Source organism: Callionymus lyra, chromosome 2, assembly GCF_982586985.1.
Source record: "Callionymus lyra chromosome 2, fCalLyr1.hap1.1, whole genome shotgun sequence".
Lineage (NCBI taxonomy): Eukaryota > Metazoa > Chordata > Actinopteri > Syngnathiformes > Callionymidae > Callionymus > Callionymus lyra.
In genome coordinates this window covers 5,867,195-5,887,156 of record NC_141819.1, presented here as the reverse complement: position 1 = coordinate 5,887,156, position 19,962 = coordinate 5,867,195, and the positions used below count along the sequence as shown (strand labels likewise).

The 19,962-nt window shown below is 38.8% G+C and overlaps 3 protein-coding genes across 3 annotated transcripts in view; 1 reads left to right on the top strand and 2 right to left on the bottom strand.

Moving 5' to 3' along the window:
* Window positions 1-19,962, bottom strand: part of LOC148085161 (NLR family CARD domain-containing protein 3-like) — a gene marked incomplete at its 5' end in the record, with an annotated part of 350,040 nt that overhangs the window by 322,630 nt on the left and 7,448 nt on the right. The gene's annotated exons all lie outside the window — the stretch shown is intronic.
* LOC148085162 (telomerase reverse transcriptase-like) lies at window positions 5,671-11,095 on the top strand. The gene is made up of 10 exons (XM_087785525.1): window positions 5,671-5,744; window positions 5,824-5,919; window positions 6,559-6,712; window positions 8,046-8,201; window positions 8,327-8,428; window positions 8,495-8,580; window positions 8,847-8,963; window positions 9,058-9,129; window positions 9,193-9,375; window positions 10,930-11,095. The coding sequence occupies exons 1-10, from the start codon at window positions 5,671-5,673 to the stop codon at window positions 11,093-11,095; spliced, it is 1,206 nt and encodes a 401-aa protein (XP_087641651.1).
* Window positions 13,998-19,962, bottom strand: part of LOC148085156 (NLR family CARD domain-containing protein 3-like) — a 157,212-nt gene continuing 151,247 nt past the window's right edge. Inside the window, exon 10 of the mRNA XM_087783294.1 lies at window positions 13,998-14,263. The gene's annotated coding sequence lies outside the window, so the exon portion shown is untranslated. The remainder of the gene's footprint in view (window positions 14,264-19,962) is intronic.

Here is a 19,962-nt window from a genome sequence, read left to right as displayed (position 1 = left end):
CCGGTAGAGAAGACGAAGAATGGTCTCCCCCGGTAGAGAAGATGAAGAATGGTTTGCCCCGGTAGAGAAGATGAAGAATGGTTTGCCCCGGTAGAGAAGACGAAGAATGGTTTGTCCCGGTAGAGAAGACGAAGAAAGGTTTGCCCCGGTAGAGAAAATGAAGAATGGTTTGTCCCGGTAGAGAAGACGAAGAATGGTTTCCCCCGGTAGAGAAGATGAAGAATGGTTTCCCCCGGTAGAGAAGGTGAAGAATGGTTTGTCCCGGTAGAGATGATGAAGAATGGTTTGCCCCAATAGAGAAGATGAAGAATGGTTTGTCCCGGTAGAGAAGACGAAGAATGGTTTGCCCCGGTAGACAAGATGAAGAATGGTTTGCCCCGGTAGAGAAGGTGAAGAATGGTTTGTCCCGGTAGAGATGATGAAGAATGGTTTGCCCTAATAGAGAAGATGAAGAATGGTTTGTCCCGGTAGAGAAGACGAAGAATGGTTTGCCCCGGTAGACAAGATGAAGAATGGTTTGCCCCAGTAGAGAAGACGAAGAATGGTTTGTCCCAGTAAAAAATGTGAAGAATGGTTTGCCCCGGTAGAGAAGATGAAGAATGGTTTGCCCCAGTAGAGAAGACGAAGAATGGTTTGCCCCGGTAGAGAAAAGGAAGAATGGTTTGCCCCGGTAGAGAAGACGAAGAATGGTTTGTCCCGGTAGAGAATATGAAGAATGGTTTGTCCCGGTAGAGAAGATGAAGAATGGTTTGCCCCAGTAGAGAAGATAAAGAGAAGATGAAGAATGGTTTGCCCCAGTAGAGAAGATGAAGAATGGTTTGCCCTGGTAGAGAAGATGAAGAATGGTTTCCCCCGGTAGAGAAGATGAAGAATGGTTTGTCCCGGTAGAGAAGACGAAGAATGGTTTGCCCCGGTAGACAAGATGAAGAATGGTTTGCCCCGGTAGAGAAGATGAAGAATGGTTTGTCCCGGTAGAGAAGACGAAGAATGGTTTGCCCCGGTAGACAAGATGAAGAATGGTTTGCCCCGGTAGAGAAGATGAAGAATGGTTTGTCCCGGTAGACAAGATGAAGAATGGTTTGCCCCGGTAGAGAAGACGAAGAATGGTTTGCCCCGGTAGACAAGATGAAGAATGGTTTCCCCCGGTAGAGAAGATGAAGAATGCTTTGTCCCGGTAGAGAAGAGGAGAATGGTTTGTCCCGGTAGAGAAGATAAAGAATGGTTTGTCCCGGTAGAGAAGAGGAGAATGGTTTGTCCCGGTAGAGAAGATGAAGAATGGTTTGCCCCGGTAGAGAAGATGAAGTATGGTTTCCCCCGGTAGAGAAGATGAAGAATGGTTTGCCCCGGTAGAGAATGTGAAGAATGGTTTGCCACGGTAGAGAAGATGAAGAATGGTTTGCCCCAGTAGAGAAGACGAAGAATGGTTTGCCCCGGTAGAGAAAATGAAGAATGGTTTGTCCCGGTAGACAAGATGAAGAATGGTTTGCTCCGGTAGAGAAGATGAAGAATGGTTTGTCCCGGTAGAGAAGAGGAGAATGGTTTGTCCCGGTAGAGAAGATAAAGAATGGTTTGTCCCGGTAGAGAAGAGGAGAATGGTTTGTCCCGGTAGAGAAGATGAAGAATGGTTTGTCCCGGTAGAGAAGACGAAGAATGGTTTGTCCCGGTAGAGAAGATGAAGAATGGTTTGCCCCGGTAGAGAAGACGAAGAATGGTTTGTCCCGGTAGAGAAGATGAAGAATGGTTTGCCCCGGTAGAGAAGATGAAGAATGGTTTGTCCCGGTAGAGAAGATGAAGAATGGTTTGCCCCGGTAGAGAAGATGAAGAATGGTTTGCCCCGGTAGAGAAGAATGGTTTGTCCCGGTCCATCAGTCCCACCAGTGGGATATTATTGCTCCTCCAGTCGCTTCACCTGCGGTCAGGTGTTCACGGAGGCCTGGAGCTCCGAGGTCGTCGCCATGATCCCTAGCAGCGTGTTGTAGATCCAGGAGGGTCTGCTGGTGTTTTCTTCTCTTTCAGCGGCTCAATGCACTCGCTCACTTCTCGTTGTACTGCTGCGATCTCAGAGCGAACAGTAGCCAGTGAAGAGTTTTGAGGAAGATGTTGCTTCTAGAGAGTCCATCATGGCTGCAAAAGTTGGCTGCTAAGCGGGCGTTCATGTTAGCCTCCGGGGCTTTGCTGCGCCTGCTCTCGACGCTTCTGTTTTCTGACGAGTCCATGACATTGTGGATGAAAAAAAGTTTCAAAAATAAATTGGAAGAATCTGTTGATGTCTTGTCGCTGTTTTCTGTGGTTATAGTTCGCAAAAATATGATATAAAATGAGTCACAATTCCAGGAGCCGCAGACAAACACGCCCCTCGATTCTCATTTCTGTACAGTATGAACATGAACTCCTCAGATGAACTGACCAACTTCTAAACTCTTCTCTGAGGAACATCTCTGTGTCTGGCAGCTGATAAAAACATGTCTAAAGTCCACCATCAACACTGTTGCTGGAGCCATTCTTGCAGGTTCTGTTGTTGTAAAACATATTCTGTCGACGGTAATGGACGACCTATGATGACGAATCTGCTTTTAAGGGGAGTCCCATTTCTAAGTCCTCAGATGAACCTCATTCCTTAGTTTTGAGGATTGATCTTGAGGACTGAGGAAGACTGCTGAGGAGATGAATGTAATTGGACCTAAAGTCAGTTCAGACATAAGGACATTGGTCTGGTGCAGTTCAAGAAAAGCAAGAAAGATCATCACGCTTTTCTGGTAGAGAAATTATAGTCTGTGTTCATCACTAAATCCATATTTTGGAAATTGTGACATTCAGAGGAAAATACCTTTAAATGACTAATGTGAAATAAATACACACATACAGTGGAGAGAACAAGTATTTGATACACCCCTGGTTTTTGAAGTTTTCTCACTTAAAGCATGTAGAGTCAGTCATTTGTATCAAAGTTACTCTTCAACTGTGAGGACAGAATCTAGAACAAAAATCAGATGATTTTTAAACAATTAATTTCCATTTAATTGCATGACATAAGTATTTGATACATCAGACGAACAGAACTCAATATTTGCTACAGAAACCTTTGTTTACAATAACAGAGATCAGACGTTTTCTGTAGTTCTTCAGCAGGTTTGCACCACTCCTCCATACAGACCTTCTCCAGAGCCTTCAGGTTTCAGGGCTGTCTCTGGGCAACACGGGCTTTCAGCTCTCTCCAAAGATGTTCAATAGGATTCAGGTCTGGAGACTGGCTAGGCCACTCCAGGACCTTGAGATGCTTCCTACGGAGCCACTCCTTCGTCGCCCTGGCTGTGTGTTTGGTGTCGTTGTCATGCACTGCAGGATTTTAATCCATGACGGCGGAGTGTGTTACTGATGGTTTTCTTTGAGACTGTGGTCCCAGCTCTACTCAGGTCACTGACCAGGTCCTGCCATGTAGTTCTGGGCTCATCCCTCACTGTCCTCATGATCCTTGATGCCCCACGAGGAGAGATCTTGCATGGAGCTTCCAGACCGAGGGAGATCGACCGTCGTCTTGAACTTCTTCCATTTTCTGATAATTGCACCAACAGTTGTTCTTCTCACCGAGCTGCTGGTCTATTGTCCTGTAGTCCATCCCAGCCTTGTGCAGGTCTACAGTTGGATCCCTGATGTCCTTGCACAGCTCTCTGGTCTTGGCCATTGTGGAGAGGTTGGAGTGTGTGGACAGGTGTCTTTTCTACAGGTGATGAGTTCAAACAGGTGCAGTTAAAGCAGGTAATGAGTGGAGAACAGCTTCTTAAAGAAGAACTAACAGGTCTGAGCCTAAATTCTTACTGGTTGATGGACCATCAAATACTAATGTCATGCAATAAAATGGAAATTAATGATTTAAAAATCATCAACTGTGATTTTCTGCATTTTAGTTTTAGATTCTGTCCTTCAAAGTTGAACCTTTGATACAAATGACAGACTCTACATGCTTTGTAAGAGAGAAAACTTCAAAAATGTATCAAATACTTGTTCTCTCCACTGTAAATGTCTAAAGCAATATCCAAATACGTGTATATTATATTTTAAAAAAGCAAACTACCTGAAACTCTTTCACCAGGTTGTCGGTTCGCTTCCAGGTCGGGAGGATGACCTTCATGTGTGGAGTGTGTATGTTCTCCTCGTGTTGTGTGGGTTTACTCCGGACACTCCGGTTTCCTCCCACAGTCCAAAAACATACAGAGGTTGATTGAGAACTTGGGGAAAATAAGTCCGTATGTGTCTTTGTGTTCCCTGAGACAGACTGGCCTCCTGTCCAGGATGTCCCCGCCTCTCGCCCCTAAACTCTGGGATAGACTCTAATCTATTTCTTCATGCTGTATTTCAGTTATTTTCCAGAATGCTTCTTTCCATCATAGTCAAATACACCCCAGGTGTGTCATTATTAGGTAATATAATATGTTTGGATGTAGAGACATTAAGGGGAATACAAGTTAGAAAATATATTAAATAATGTAAAACAGATAAATAAAGAGTATTTCCTAATTCTCTATTCTAAGGAATACCTTGAGTGACACAATTAGTGAATAATAAAGTGTTTGTAAATAACCACATCCAGGGGAAAAGACTATTAAATGACTATTGTGAGATAAATACATGCATAAATGTGTATTTCTGGTATTCCATACATCTAAACACGTTCTTTCTGTTTCTCTCATCGCCCCCTACTGTCCAGAGTCACAAACAACATATCTGTCCATCATTGATATCAGACAAACATTTGCTGTTTACATTACATCTTCTGTCTGTTTCTTTTTTAACGAATAAACATGTTTCCTGTCATCATACTTCAATATTTACTTTTCTTTTCAGTCATTTGTTTTAGTTTGTTTCTGAGCGATTAGTTAATAATTTTCTCATGTAGTTAATCCTGCCATTAAAGCTCTTTCTTACATTTTGAACTCGTCATATTCTCTATTGTTGATTCTTCTGGGATCCGCTCTGATGCCTTCACTGCTCAGGATGTCTCCCACAAATGTCAGTTCCTTCACTCCAAGCTGTCATTTCTCCTTATTCAGCTTCAAATATGTATTTCTGTTCACTTCAAGAACGTTAACAGTCTCATGTCATGTTCAGCGCTTGTGTCGTCCATTTATTATTATTTCCGTCTCTTTCCAGGGGCTCATAGATGGTGTGTGTTGTCTTGTCAAACACCTCAGATACTGAAACTATGACAAACATCCTTTGAGTTTATATTTGCTTTATGAACTGTTGGATTTATAGTTTTATAGTGAGACGAGTGCAACACATGCGTATTTATATTACGTTTATGGAATAAAAGTGTTTCCTGTTTACATACATATAGTCATCATGTGATACTGAAAGTGTGTTTTTCAAGGAGATGCTCAGATCACATGAGGAAAACCTGCTCTTGCTGAGCTTCAATTCAAACCTGTTCAGCTTCAGGTGGATCATTTTAATATTTTATCAAAACAAGCCTATATTTTCTAAATTGTCTAAAATAACTGATGAACACTCGTGTATAAAACTCATCATGTTGTCGTAAATGAACAAGAATCATCAGTGTGTAGAAAGAGAAACATGTGTGTGAATACTTTAATATCCAGACATGTAACAACAAACATTGTTGATGCGTCTCTGATGTGAACTTCTCAGTGTGTACATTTTTAGTGTAAGTACATGAGGCCCCTGATGGTCGTCCTACCAGCTCTCATGCTGTCTTCACTCTTCCTGGACAGGAAGGATTCCCCCCAGTGAGCTGGCATATCGCACACGCCTGCTGGGTCACTTCCTGGCCTGGCTTCTTGGCTGTTACGTGACTGGCTTGGTCAGATCCTGCTTCTACGCCACTGAGAGAGTCGGACGGAAGAAAACTCTCAAGTTCTATCGCTACGATGTCTGGGCTGAATTACAGAACTTGGCTTTCAGGTGAACACAAGTGAAGGAACATTGCTGATGACGTCACAACTACAGTGTCCTGTACACGAGGACCGACATGAAAGTCATTCAATTATCTCAAGATTTAAAGGCTTGAAGTCTTGAGTCTGTGCTCGTTGTGTTCAATCAATCGACCACTGATCATAATCAGCAGATATCTGGGAACTGGGGTTTGTTTCAGATCAAAATAAATGACTGGCGGCTCATACTTTACCTCTTCCCACCTGCACAGGCTCTGCACAGGTGCACGGGAACAAACGACAACAAACATGTCTGCTGTGTAAAGGTTTTAAACTGTGTGTGAGAACTATGTGAAGTTCACTTGCTGCTCATGGAAACGTAAAAATACCTCGAGGAGGAAGCATTTTAAAATGATCCTGAAAGAAACTGGCAGCCAATGAAGAGTTTTAAGAATCAGAGAAATGCGAGTTCTTCTACTAGAGCGGCTCAGAATTCTCGCTGCAGAGTTTTGATTTAACTGCAGGCGAGACAGATGCTTCTTAAAATGTTGAACATGTCTGTGGGTTATTTTTCCTCTTCTTCTTTTGCTTCCTTTTTCTTCAGCCTGAAGTCTTTTATAACGTTCTCCACTCAACAACTCTAAGTCTCATGTGTTTGTGCGACTTTTAGAAATCACGTTTCTAAATGCCAGCTGGAAGAGTTGAGTGCAGACGAGGTCGCGTCCCTCCCCAGTACAAGCGTCGTCTCCCGCCTTCGCTTCGTTCCAGAGACGGGTGGAATGAGAGCGATCACTGGGGTCATGGGGGTGAAGGTCAAAACACAGGTACAAATGTGTTTCACCTCTTGTTGATCCTCACTTGCACACATGGATGTGATGTTTATTGTTGGTCTCATCCTTCATGTCCAGTTTCACAGGATCTTCACGACTTACATGCAGTCTTGCTCGCCCTCGTGCGAGAGTCTCCGTCTCTCCTCGGCTCCACAGTTTGGGGAAAGAGCGACATTCACCGAGTTCTGTCCTCCTTCCTGCCATTGAAGGACAACAGAGCCGAACCCTTTTACTTTGTTAAGGTATCTTTGCTACACCTGGGGACATTGACTTAAAACATTATTTAAAGAGATCATTGGTAGATATCGGCTTATTAACTTGTATTTTTGGTATTTACAAATACATTTTTATTTCTAAATATATCATTTTCATTTGCAAGACTTGTAAATGAGTCTTTGTTATTGCATCTGACATGTGAATGTAATTTCACACACAGAATTTCAAGTTTTACCATTTACATTTTTTTTTAAAATGATATACAGTATATAAAAGTAAAAATGTATTTGTAAATGCCAAAATACAAGTTAGAAATATTAAATCGCTCGTACAACCATTAAATATTTTCAGATCACCCTCTGTGCATGTACACATAATTATGAGACAAAAATAAGCCCATAGTTACTAAGTATATATATATCATCAGTGTTGGGAGTAAAGGTTTGCTGTAACAAAAGCGTCTTTTTACTTCTATTTTTTACGAGATGCTTTTTATATCCATACTTGATAGAAAGTTAGAACTCTATGTTATTACTTTAAAAGTGAATGAAGAATGGATATGTGAGTTGAACATCTGCATCTGCCACAAAAATGACCGTCAGTGCATTTAATCTTTTATTTCTATTTGTTTTATTCATTTATTGTTCTTACCTTTTTGTGTGATTTGTTTAATCACAGCATCCAAACTTACACTGACCCGTACACTTGTACAAATGTTTCTCTCTTACAAAAACTTTCCCTATTAAAAAGTAAAGAAACTGGGTTGTTTTTGAAATAAGTAACTAGTAATTGTAACTAAGTTACTATTTTAAAGTAAGTCACCCAACACTATTCATGATGTTACATTTGAGAGAAATTATTAATTTGTTTGTAACGAGGGACAAACATTCTGACTGTTTCCTGTGTGTAAATATGACATGATTATAATCAATATAACATTATTGATTTTAGTGATGTTTGTCTATTAAAACAAGGCGTGTTTAAGATGTTTTTACATGACATTTATAACCAAATATTTATGGATTTGAAAATGACCACAAAAGAGAAAAAAAGCATCAACATTAGATTATTTTTTAACCTTTAACTCAGTTTGTGTTTTCACCTGAACAAGGCGGTTGTTAGTGGAGGTCACGACCCTCACATGAAGCTTCAAGAGGTCATAGGTCAAGTGCTTTCATCAGTCGAGGACATGGTTTTCAACGTACGAACTTTTGCCAAAATCTGGGCCGACTCAGAAGAAGGTCTTCGTAAGACTTTTGTGCGAGAGGTGAGTTTACTGATCACAGAAACACAATGAAGTCAGAACTACATTAAATAAACATTAAATGTTCCTTTTATTTTCGTGTTGTGTCGTTGTGTATCTGAAGCGACTCATTTGTGTTGTGGAAACAGGCGACTATCATCCACGGAGCTGCAGGAACAGCCAACATGAAGAACTTTGTTGCGTCGCTGCAGAAAAGCAAGAAAGCTCATCACACTGTTCTGGTAGAGAAGGTAAGAATGACCTTGAAAGTATTTTCTTCATCGTAGTTTTCATTTTCTCACCTTTATTTCTTCCAGCATTTCTCCACAGACGATTGTGTGAAAGAGCAGCTGGACTTCTTCACTGGGTTGTTGTCTGGGACCATCGTTGAGTACAGGAGGAGGTTAGTGTTCATTTTTAACTTTTCTTTCTGCTCAGACAGATTCAGTATCGACGGATGTGAGAGAAGCAGACGTGGACAGAAGAATGTTCTTGTCATTGTTGGACAGATGTTGAATTTTAACCTTAAATAATTCTCTTTATTTTAATAAATGCTTGGTCAAGAATCACTGACGTGTTCTGAGGGGATGTTTGTAGCCTCCATGTTTTCTGGCTTGATTTTCTCATCTTTACTTTACAACCTAAGATCAGATCTTCTTTGTCCTCCAGAATGTACCGTCAAGGTCAAGGTATTCCTCGAGGCTCTGTGGTGTCTAGTCTGCTCCGCTGCCTCTACTATGGTCACATGGAGAACACGCTGTTTCAAGATCTTCCTAAAGACAAAGTGTCCGTTTGTCGTGAAGTTGACAGATGTCATTGTGTCGTGTCGCCAGCAGGGGGAGCCAGTTCCGTATAACAACCTTTCTTTCTGTGTCTGCAGATGTTTGATGAGGCTGGTCGATGATTTCCTGTTGATTACAACAGACAAATGTCGAGCAGAGTCTTTTCTAACGTGAGTTTGACTTTTTACATCAACCATTTGAACCAAATATAAACGTCTCATCTTTTTCACCAGGACTTTGCTCTCCGGGGTGCAGGAGTACGGACTTGTCGTCGACCACCAGAACATGGTGACCAACTTCCAAACGTCACCAGGTCCCCATCCTACCATTGACGCCCTGCCCCGTCTCTGTCTCTTCCCCTGGTGTGGTTTGCTGCTGGACACTCAGTCGCTGCACGTGCACAGGGATTATTCAAGGTGTGGCTTCGACTATTTTCACTTCTACGATTCATAAAGTGTGTTTGAAGCAACATTCTGCTGAGTAACTGTATGTGTTCAAAAAAGAGAACGAACCTGCTCAGCTCATACATTAGTGTGTAAGGTTGAAATATATTTGTTCTCACAGTTACAGATCTTCGTCTCTGCTACAGCCCCACACTGGGCTCTGACACATCAGCAACAGAGGAGAAGAAACTGATGATCGTCCTCACAGGTGATTGTATCTCTTCATGGACGTCAAGGTTTGGAAAGATCACTTCAGACACATGTAGCTCTGTGAGGTTAAAGTTCACTTCAGACACATGTAGCTCTGTGAGGTTAAAGTTCACTTCAGACACATGTAGCTCTGTGAGGTTAAAGTTCACTTCAGACACATGTAGCTCTGAGGTTAAAGTTCACTTCAGACACATGTAACTCTGTGAGGTTAAAGTTCACTTCAGACACATGTAGCTCTGTGAGGTTAAAGTTCACTTCAGACACATGTAGCTCTGTGAGGTTAAAGTTCACTTCAAACACATGTAGCTCTGTGAGGTTAAAGTTCATATTTTTCGGCTCCTATGTGAGATAAAAACTTAATTCTGCGTGGATTTCTCTGAAGAAAATCTGAGGAAGACAAAGGCAGTGAACATTCATTTGTTACTTGTTAGCAAGTCTTTGTTTGAAATAGAAATTATTTGTTTCTTCACAGAACTATCTTGAAGTGGACGTTACCTAAGATGAAAAATAAAGATTTGTACTATGTGTGATGTCATTTCCTTTCTGTTAGAATTGATCTTAAAATGGAACAATTGTATCGTGAAAAGAAGAAGAATAAATAGAAGAAGAATAACAAGCTTAAAATACAGATCCTTTTTTTGAACAATCTTTTATGTCGAGGTTTCAATACCAGGTGGACCTCGTAAGAATACGAGTCAGAGGTCAAATATTGCATCAACTGTCGTAAATAATTCAACATCTTTTATATCATCATTTAAAGGTAAATGTAAGAAATATAAACTTGTCTCAAAGAAAATATTAAAGTTTATTTCTTTGAGTCTTAAATAATGTATGTTATGTGTTTTTTAGAATGTTTCTAACTATTAAAATTCTTATAAACATATACGCATAATTAAATTAATGCTAAAAGATGATCAAATATAAAGTAAGACAATAATAAAGTATACTCTGCTTGATGCTAAGATCTTTTGTTCCTGCACACAATCAACATTCATGCAAACTGATTACTGAGACCAGCTCAACTCAGGTTAGAGTCAAATCACCGGTAGAATAAACATTTGTGTCTGTCTAGCAACCACACCTGAAGATGTGCACAAAAGGACCAACGGAGCCGGTGAGACCCCAGGTTGGAAGTGAAGACCGGAACCAACGCCCATGAGTGTGAGCTCCGCCCGTGAACATTTGAATTATTAGATTAAATGAGACACCAGGCAACTGTTCCAGCGGGACACCGCTTCATTGTCCTGCGCTGATTCGCTAGCTAAACCTAGCACTCAACCAATAGGATTGACCATTGAGCCAGACTCCCGCCTCCAGACTGAACGCTTGCACCCGCCTCTCTCTTCGTCCGACGAGGACGCCGACTCCCGACTGGGGAATACACACCAAAGGGACTCGGGGCATCGACTACACAGGACTGCCCGACGGCGCCAGACGCCCGATAATAGGCGCTGTGTCTCAAGTTAAACTTCTATTCGGTTAAAAAAGGTTTTTGCTTGTGATTTTCATGACAAAAGTATTTTAAGAAATAATTTAGGATATTATAACATAAGTATTCAGGCTTGACGAGGTGAGCACAAAGAGTGTGTTCATTGCGTTGGTGTTGGTAAAGTCCATTGGACTGATAAAAAATAAAAATATCAGGGTGATCTATGAGATGCCCAGACAACAGTAGCCCAAAGGACAGGTAACATAAACACGATCTTATGTGTCCTCTAGGGGAGGTTGATGTATGAATGGAATGAATGAACAGTGGACAGGATTGGTGACAATGATGTTCATAATTTGGGGATTCTTGGTACCATGTCCTGTTGTAAGAATGGGGGATGCCCCGATAACCGACACCGGAGGATATAAAAAAATCAAGTTAAGGGAATGTCCTGTCCTGGATGAGTAGACAGACGTACACAAAAGATAAGTTTCATCAAACACATTCCTCTATCCGAAAAAACACACACGGATCAATACATGGGGAAAATCTGCATTTCTTTTTACCTTAATAAAATATTCATGGTCAGAGCTACTCCTGAATGAAGGTTATTTGTGTGTAGGTTGAAGAAGATGGACCTGGAGGACGTTGGAGAAGATGGACTGGGCTTGGGACATGGACGAAGAGGACCAACTGGAATACGAGGAGGAACAGTCGGACCCACTGAGGAGGAACAGTCAGAACGACTGAAGATGACGAGGATGGACTGGACGACTGAGCACGACGAGGGAAAGATGAATGACTACTTCAGAATGGGCCCCGAATCTTATGTCGGACAATAAAAAAATCATATTGCAGGCAGACTATTATAGTTTCGGTCATACATATAGCGTGTGCAGGTGCATGATAATGATGTGTTGTTTGTAAGATGATGAATATTTGATAAAAGAGGTAATTGATAAAATGTTGCTGCGGAACAACCACTAATTAAAAAAATTGTGGAGTTGTTAGATTAAAGTTGTTATAAACATATACGCCATACTTAAATGAATGCTAAAAGGATAATCAAATATAAAGTAAGACAATAATAAAATATACTCATGCATACTGATTACTGAGTGGAGACCAGCTCAACTCAGGTTAGAGTCAAATCACTGGTAGAATACCACACCTGCCTGGCAACCACGCCTGAAGATGTGCACAAAAGGTCAAGGACAAACTGACCCCAGGTTGGAAGTGAAGACAGGAACCAACGCATAGCGAGTGTGACCTCCGCCTGGGAACATTTGAATTATTAGATTACAGGAGACAACAGGCAAGCTCTCCCAGCGGGACACCGAGAATCAGAACTTGAAAGAACGATACGGCCGGAAGACCCGAACCCCTGGTCGGGGAAATGGATGTAAATAGCGCAAGCTTCCTGTAGCTCTACGATATTCTGTTCTGGACTGTCAATTTGTTGAGTCGCAAGGACACCTGGTCGATCGTGAAGGGAAGCTTGTATTTCTTTTGCTTGGAAGTGGTAAATAGACAACCCGAACATACTCTGGATTGTTCCTTTCCTCCACAAATCGAAGTATAACATCTGGGACGGGAGTGACCGGTGTCTGTGCGCAGACTTCATGCTTGACTTTAAACAACAAAACTGAACTCAGTTTTTATACAAGCACACATCTACAATCAAAGTATTGACGTCAGAGCTAGATTATATGTACGAGAGTGGGGAGTTCTAGTGAATCCAGCTCGAGTACATGCTCTGTTGATTCAAGAGATAGAGTTGCGGCTCATGTGACGTCCTTTCGTTATAGGCCCGTCCCGGGACAGTCACGTGGCGGGCCGAGGGACACCCCGACGTTCATTCGGTTCTGACATTATTCAGGTTGGAGTGGCCTGGTATTACTTCATTCCAGATGGCAGAGGGAAGTAATCAGGTGGGGCTATGTGCTCTAAACATGTTTTACATCTTTCATCTTTTTTTGTTACAAAATAAACTTTGTTATACTTAACTTGTTATAAATATTAATTTCTCATAAATTACTCTTGTCAACTAATATGTAGTCTATAGAGAGAAGCTAGTTATCAAAGTCATTTACTTCTTTATTTCCTATAAATAATCATTAAATGGGGTGTTGTTCAGAATAATCCTCATTATTATTACGTTACTAAAGGTAGAATATAGTCACAATGAAATAGCTACACTAGCGCCATCAAGTGGCCATTAATGGGAATAGATATAGAGAGTGTGTGCGTGCATGTGTAGGTGTGTGTGTGTGAATTATTTTGGACAGAAGATGAACAAAAATAAAGTGACCAAACCAGTGGATTTATTTGAAAACAAGATCAGGGAACATCAAAGGGAAGAGAGTGAGTGAACAGAATGTTCAAACTTTATTTAAATGTTCATTTTTACTAATTGTTTAGGCTTTCTTCAGCTGCCGATATGGAATTATCTCACCCTTGAATTCTAGAGTTCAGGTTAGCAAAAGTACAATATATTTGTTTAAATACATGATGTTTATTAGTTTTAAAGAGAGATTTTCCTTCTTTGGTCTCAAACGTTTCTCTTTGATTCACTGCTTCATAGCAAAAGCGTGACTACCCTCTAGTGGACAAGACAAGTAAAACAACATTCTTGTGGCTTCCTCTTTTATAAACCGACACTTGTGGAAAAAACATTGTAGTTTCTAAATGAACTTTAACATCTAAATGATGAGTTTCCATGCTTTACTTTTAAAATCAGGATCTAAAAAGTGATTTCAAGACTTTACTGCAGGAATCCACAACTTTCTTTGCATCAGGATCAGTTCAATGTGGAAACTGTTGTCATGGAACGACTTCAGAAAACAACTATAAAAAATATATAATCACATGAGCAGCAAAACAATGAACCATTACTTGTATCTTTGAATAGATTGTTCCTCTTCAGGTCAGGATGTTCCAAGAATGAGTCGAGCTGTAAAAATATAATCATGTATTGAAGTCATTTGAAGTTGATCAAACAGTCTGGAAGGAACATCTTAACATTCATCTTCTTGCTTGATCTGTAATTCTCTTCAAGTTATTTCCCTCTGTTTCTTCTGAGAGTCACTGTGGTAGTCACTCCTCAGTCGCAGCTTTTCAAATCTGTCAGGATGATCCAGATAATCCTGATCCTCCATCAAGTTCCTGTTGTCGTTGGACAGTAGGAGGCGCTGCTGTGTGTGAGTCCAGTGAGAGTGAAGACTGAGAGAAGAAGAGACATGAGGTGATGATGGTGGAAGAACGTTGTCTTGACGATCATATACTGATCCAAACTGAGACGAGTCAATGTTCTGTCAACATTCTTCTGAGAACTTGAGAGAAGAACCATGTGACTGAAACATCCCAGAATCATCTTGAATGTCAGATTTGAAGATGAAGTCAGCAGCTAAACTAGCATGTAGCTAACATGAGTCTAGTCTAGTTGTGATGAAGATGTTCAAGTGAACACATGATTCAATATGAAGTGATTCATGTGTGAAATGATGTTTAAAGTGACTCAACATTGTGAGTTGATGATCAAACTCACGTCTGATTTCAAATATTTGACAGAAATATTTCTTTGTTCTCCACTGACAGTCAAACTGAAACAATGTTGATGTTGAAGCTCCTGAAGAGTTTTGAGCTGAAGGTCTTGAAGATTTGGAATCAGAGCTTCACTTGATACTGTAACTGTGAGTCTTTAACATCTGCACGTTTGTTCTGGAATCTTCTTCATCAAGTCCATGTCCACAAAGACCTTCAACTGCTGTGTCAGCAGATGAGCTTTGATGTTGAAGTCAATCAATGGAATCAAACTTACCATTTATTTTTACAGGTCTAACATATCTGGTCCACAGAAGTCCAGCCTGGAGGAAGAAAGAGTCAGAAGATCAGATTCATTTGATTCAGATGTTTCATGAATATTGTTTCATTCTCAGTGGACGACTCAGTCATGACTGTTGATGACAACAAAGATGGATCTATAAACAGGCTGCTCAGTCTCAACTGTCTCCTTCATGCTTCCACTGGTGTCCAGCAGGAGAACATGGAGGAACTCAGAGTTTGGATTCATGTGCTCAGTTCAGATGAAGAGTCTGAGCATCAAATGTTCAGTCTGAAGATCTTTGGAGTTCAGTCAGTGAGTTCTGCTGCTCTGTTCATACCTGAGAGTCTCCAGTCTCCAGTCTGGACTCTTCAGTCCAGCAGACAGCAGCTCCAGTCCTGGTCCTCCTGGATGATTGAAGCTCAGGTCCAGTTCTCTCAGGTGGGATGGGTTCAATGTCAGAGCTGAGGCCAGAGAAGAACAACCTCTCTCTGAGATCTGACACCATGACAGACTGAAATGAAGGAGAAACACTTTTAGAAACTTATCAGAACCAAGAGAAGATGATGTTCTGACCTGAGAGTCTCCAGGTGACAGTGTGGACTCTTCAGTCCAGCAGACAGCAGCTCCACTCCTGGATCCTGCAGCTTGTTGTTACTCAGGTCCAGTAGAGTCAGACTAGAGGACGGAGAGCTGAGGACTGAGGACAGAAGTGAACAACTTCTCTCTGACAGTCCACATCTGTTCAGCCTGTGAAAGAGACGAGTTTCATCAACAAGTGACTTTTTCAATTTTCTATTTGACAAGAATTGAAAGAGTTTATTTATTTATTTATTTATAATTTATGATAAAAACAATATGTTTTAATTGAGTAAAGGTTTTTTTCACACATATAGTTTAATATTGTTATCAACAAGTATCCTTTTAAATTCATTATAAAAATGTCAAAGTGTTTAAAATCCAATATAAATTTTAACCCTGGAGTTTTGAAGAGGTAAAAAAATAAAATAAATAACGTCTGTGTTTTGAAGAGGTACAAAATATTTACATTTTAATGTTCTAGTTTTTTTGTACCTCTTCAAAACTATAACATTAAAAAATTGTTGCCCAAATGTGTAAAATGTTGTTTTTTGAAGGCTTGAAAAAGTTGTGAAATATAAATATTTTGTTCCTCTTCAAAACAACAACATTAAAATATAAATATTTTTCTTAATGTTGGAGTTTTGAAGAGGTAAACAAAATAGAAATAAAATAATATTTAAATGTTGTATTTTAATTTTATCTCTTCAGAACTACAACATTAAAATATATATATATATACTGTATATATATATATATATATATATATATATATTTTTTTTTTTACCTCTTTAAATCTACAACGTTAAAATATATATATTTTTTTACCTCTTCAAAACACAGACATTATAAAAATGCTGGTATGGAATCATAAATTAAAAAAATCGAGATTCAATATTTTTTAACAAGTATCCTTTTAAATTTATTTTTTAAACGTGTTTAAAATCCAATATATAATATATATATTAAACTCTATGTGTAGAAAATGTTTCCATTATTCAATGAAAACAAAACCAACCTTTCAATATTTAAATTATTGAATTACATTTTTCAGAAAATAATTCTATGGTTAAAAAAATAAAACATTTCAATAAAATAAAATGTTAAATTCAATCCTTCAATTCTCTGATGACACTGATCTACTTGCATAAGAAACAAAGCAAATGTTTTTCAATATTCAGTTCATGAGCTGAAAATAGATTCAACTGCTCCAACAGGAAGTGACATTTATCAACACGTCATATTCAAAGTAGGAAATCGACACTTTTCTCTCTTAATGTTTGACCTTGAAAATGTTGAAAACCATGATCAACTTGATGAGACTGATTGTTGCAACAGTCACATGTCAGGAGAATGATCACAGATACCATCAGCACAATGGATTCAACAAGAAATGGAGACACATGTGTTCAGTGTGAAGTGAAGTAGTTGTAGATGAGCCTCACAAATCATTGGAGAAAGACATTTCTTACCAACATGTTAGTTTTCACACCCGTATATAACCTGAGCACAAATATTGATATTTTCTTACAACACACTTGGTTGTCACGTCAATACTTCATCTCTCCTGTCCTGTTTGTGGGGGCGCTAATCCTCTAAATGAGGGTGAAGAAGTCGTAACCAGCGGCTGATGAAGATGACGAGTTAACAATAGTGTCAGTACACGATGAGGGCAGCCTACACTGTACAAAAACAAACAACTCACCACACATGGATTTCCTAAATGTTACAAAATAAAATGTTCATATCTGGATCTACTACCTGAAAGAATCAATAATCAAACAGAAATATCTTCTTCACATTTGAAGTTAATCTTACAGCAAATGACATCAACTTTCATTGATCTCTTTACATCCACCACACATGATGACTTTAACCACGTCTTTAAAATGATCATCAATATATGATTTGACTGTTAACTGATGCTTTTACAAAACTATACTTTTTATACGTGAGTGTCAGTGAAATTAAGTTATTTATAATCGTATTATTGATCTTTATTTTATAATGATTTTATTCACACAGTTGCAACATTAAATTCAAGTAAAAACAGTCGTTTATTGTAAACAATTGACTTTGAAATGACTTGTTAATGTGGTTCAGTTCGTCAAAGTCACCACTCTGAGTGTTTTCTCTGTCACAAGACAAAAGTATTTATGATTCCTTTAATAATACTGACGTGTACAAAATACTTATTAAGTGAACAAAGATCTGCTGTTTTTTTGTTTATGTTTTAAGTCTCCGTTGATGGTTGTTTTGACTCTGTTGGTTTGGACTGTTGCTGAATGAATTGGAGTCTCAGTAAAAGACATGACAAACAAAACTTATTGGCTTCAATGAACATTTATGAACATATTTAGCTTCAAAAGAAGCTTAAAGTAAGTAAAGTAGTTTTGTTTCATTAAAGAAACTTCATGATAAATTGAAGAAAAATGTAAGAATGATGCGATTAGTCGACTTAATGGTTGAATATTTGGTGAGCAGTCGACTGTTAAAATAGTCGTAGACCTCATGAACAACAGATGAACCATAAGAGAAGAACAGAGACAACAACGGTGGAAAAAACAAACAATGAAAACAAATGAAAGACAAACCTCAAGATTCCACTCTAAAGTGTTTTGTCTTCTACGAGACAGATGACGCGAGAACACTGGATAAAGAATATGAAGGACTGTTGTTTTGATTATTATTCATTTTCATTTAAAGTTGACGCTTGTTTGTTTATCATTACAATGATTTATTAAGATGATATTTTTATAAACTACGTAACATCTTTACCTGCTACACAAACATACAAATGTATCTATGAGCTGCTTCACTGAAGAACAAAGTGATGACAGACTTTGACTCGTGTTTCCACCTCTGACTTTACATTTGAGCTTTGATGATGTAGAAAAGATGATGTTCTGACCTGAGAGTCTCCAGGTGACAGTGTGGACTCTTCAGTCCAGCAGACAGCAGCTCCACTCCTGGATCCTGCAGCTTGAAGTTGTAACTCAGGTCCAGTAGAGTCAGACTAGAGGACGGAGAGCTGAGGACTGAGGACAGAAGTGAACAACTTCTCTCTGACAGTCCACATCTGATCAGCCTGTGAAAGAGACGAGTTTCATGAACAAGTGACTTTTTCAATTTTCTATTTAAAAACCATCAACTATTTACTTTCATAAGATCATGGTCACATGTTTGTTTGAATATTTATCAGGTTGGTATAAATGAGGGTGAAATGTTGAACATGACGACAGAAACACAAACATGAAGAAGGAGTAACAACAATGTTGAGGTTGTGGTTTGTTGTTAAATATTTACTTTAGAAAAACAGACTTTCCTACAAACTAGTGAGACATCATTGATTTATGCTGAATTGTTGGAACATGAACAAGTATTTCAGTGAATGTTTTCATGTGATCAACTTGATCTTGATTAATCAAATTAAATTAAATAAAGTGTTTTTCAACATTCAGTTCATGAGCTGAAAATAAATAATACTTCAACAGGAAGTGACATTTATCAACACATCGTCTGCGAACAAGGAAATCTGGCTCAGTTGCTTCATCAACCAGGAAACAAGAGCTGAGACGACACTCGTCTAGTTTCTCTCCAGATATTAGAAACATGACATTTATTTCTATCTTCATTTCTCCTGAGAGACAAGAAACCAGATGAACTGTGGACCAGACATGAAGAGAGAAGATGATGTTCTGACCTGAGAGTCTCCAGGTGACAGTGTGGACTCTTCAGTCCAGCAGACAGCAGCTCCACTCCTGGATCCTGCAGCTTGTTGTGACTCAGGTCCAGTAGAGTCAGACTAGAGGACGGAGAGCTGAGGACTGAGGACAGAAGTGAACAACTTCTCTCTGACAGTCGACAGTAGATCAGCCTGTGAAAGAGACGAGTTTCATCAACAAGTGACTTTTTCAATTTTCTATTTGACAAGAATTGAAAGAGTTTATTTCAAGACAAACTCAACTATTTCCATTGATAAGATCTTCAGTTGTGGTTTGTTGTCTGGTTACTAATCTTTTAAATTCATAAAAATGTCAAAGTGTTTAAAATCCAATATAAATTTTAACCCTGGAGTTTTGAAGAGGTAAAAAAATAAAATAAATAACGTCTGTGTTTTGAAGAGGTAAACAATATTTATATTTTAATGTAGTTTTGAAGAGGTAAAAAAAATAAATAATAATAATATTATTTTAATGTTGGAGTTTTGAAGAGATAAAAAATATTTATATTTTAACGTTGTAGTTTTTTTGTACCTCTTCAAAACTATAACATTAAAAAATTGTTGCCCAAATGTGTAAAATGTTGTTTTTTGAAGGCTCGAAAAAGTTGTAAAATATAAATTAAAATAAAAGAATATTTTAAAGTTGTATTTTTTTTTTTTACCTCTTCAAAACTACAACATTAATATATATATATATATATATATATATATATATATATATATGTATATATTTTACCTTTTCAAATCTACAACGTTAAAATATAAATATTTTTTACCTCTTCAAAACACAGACAT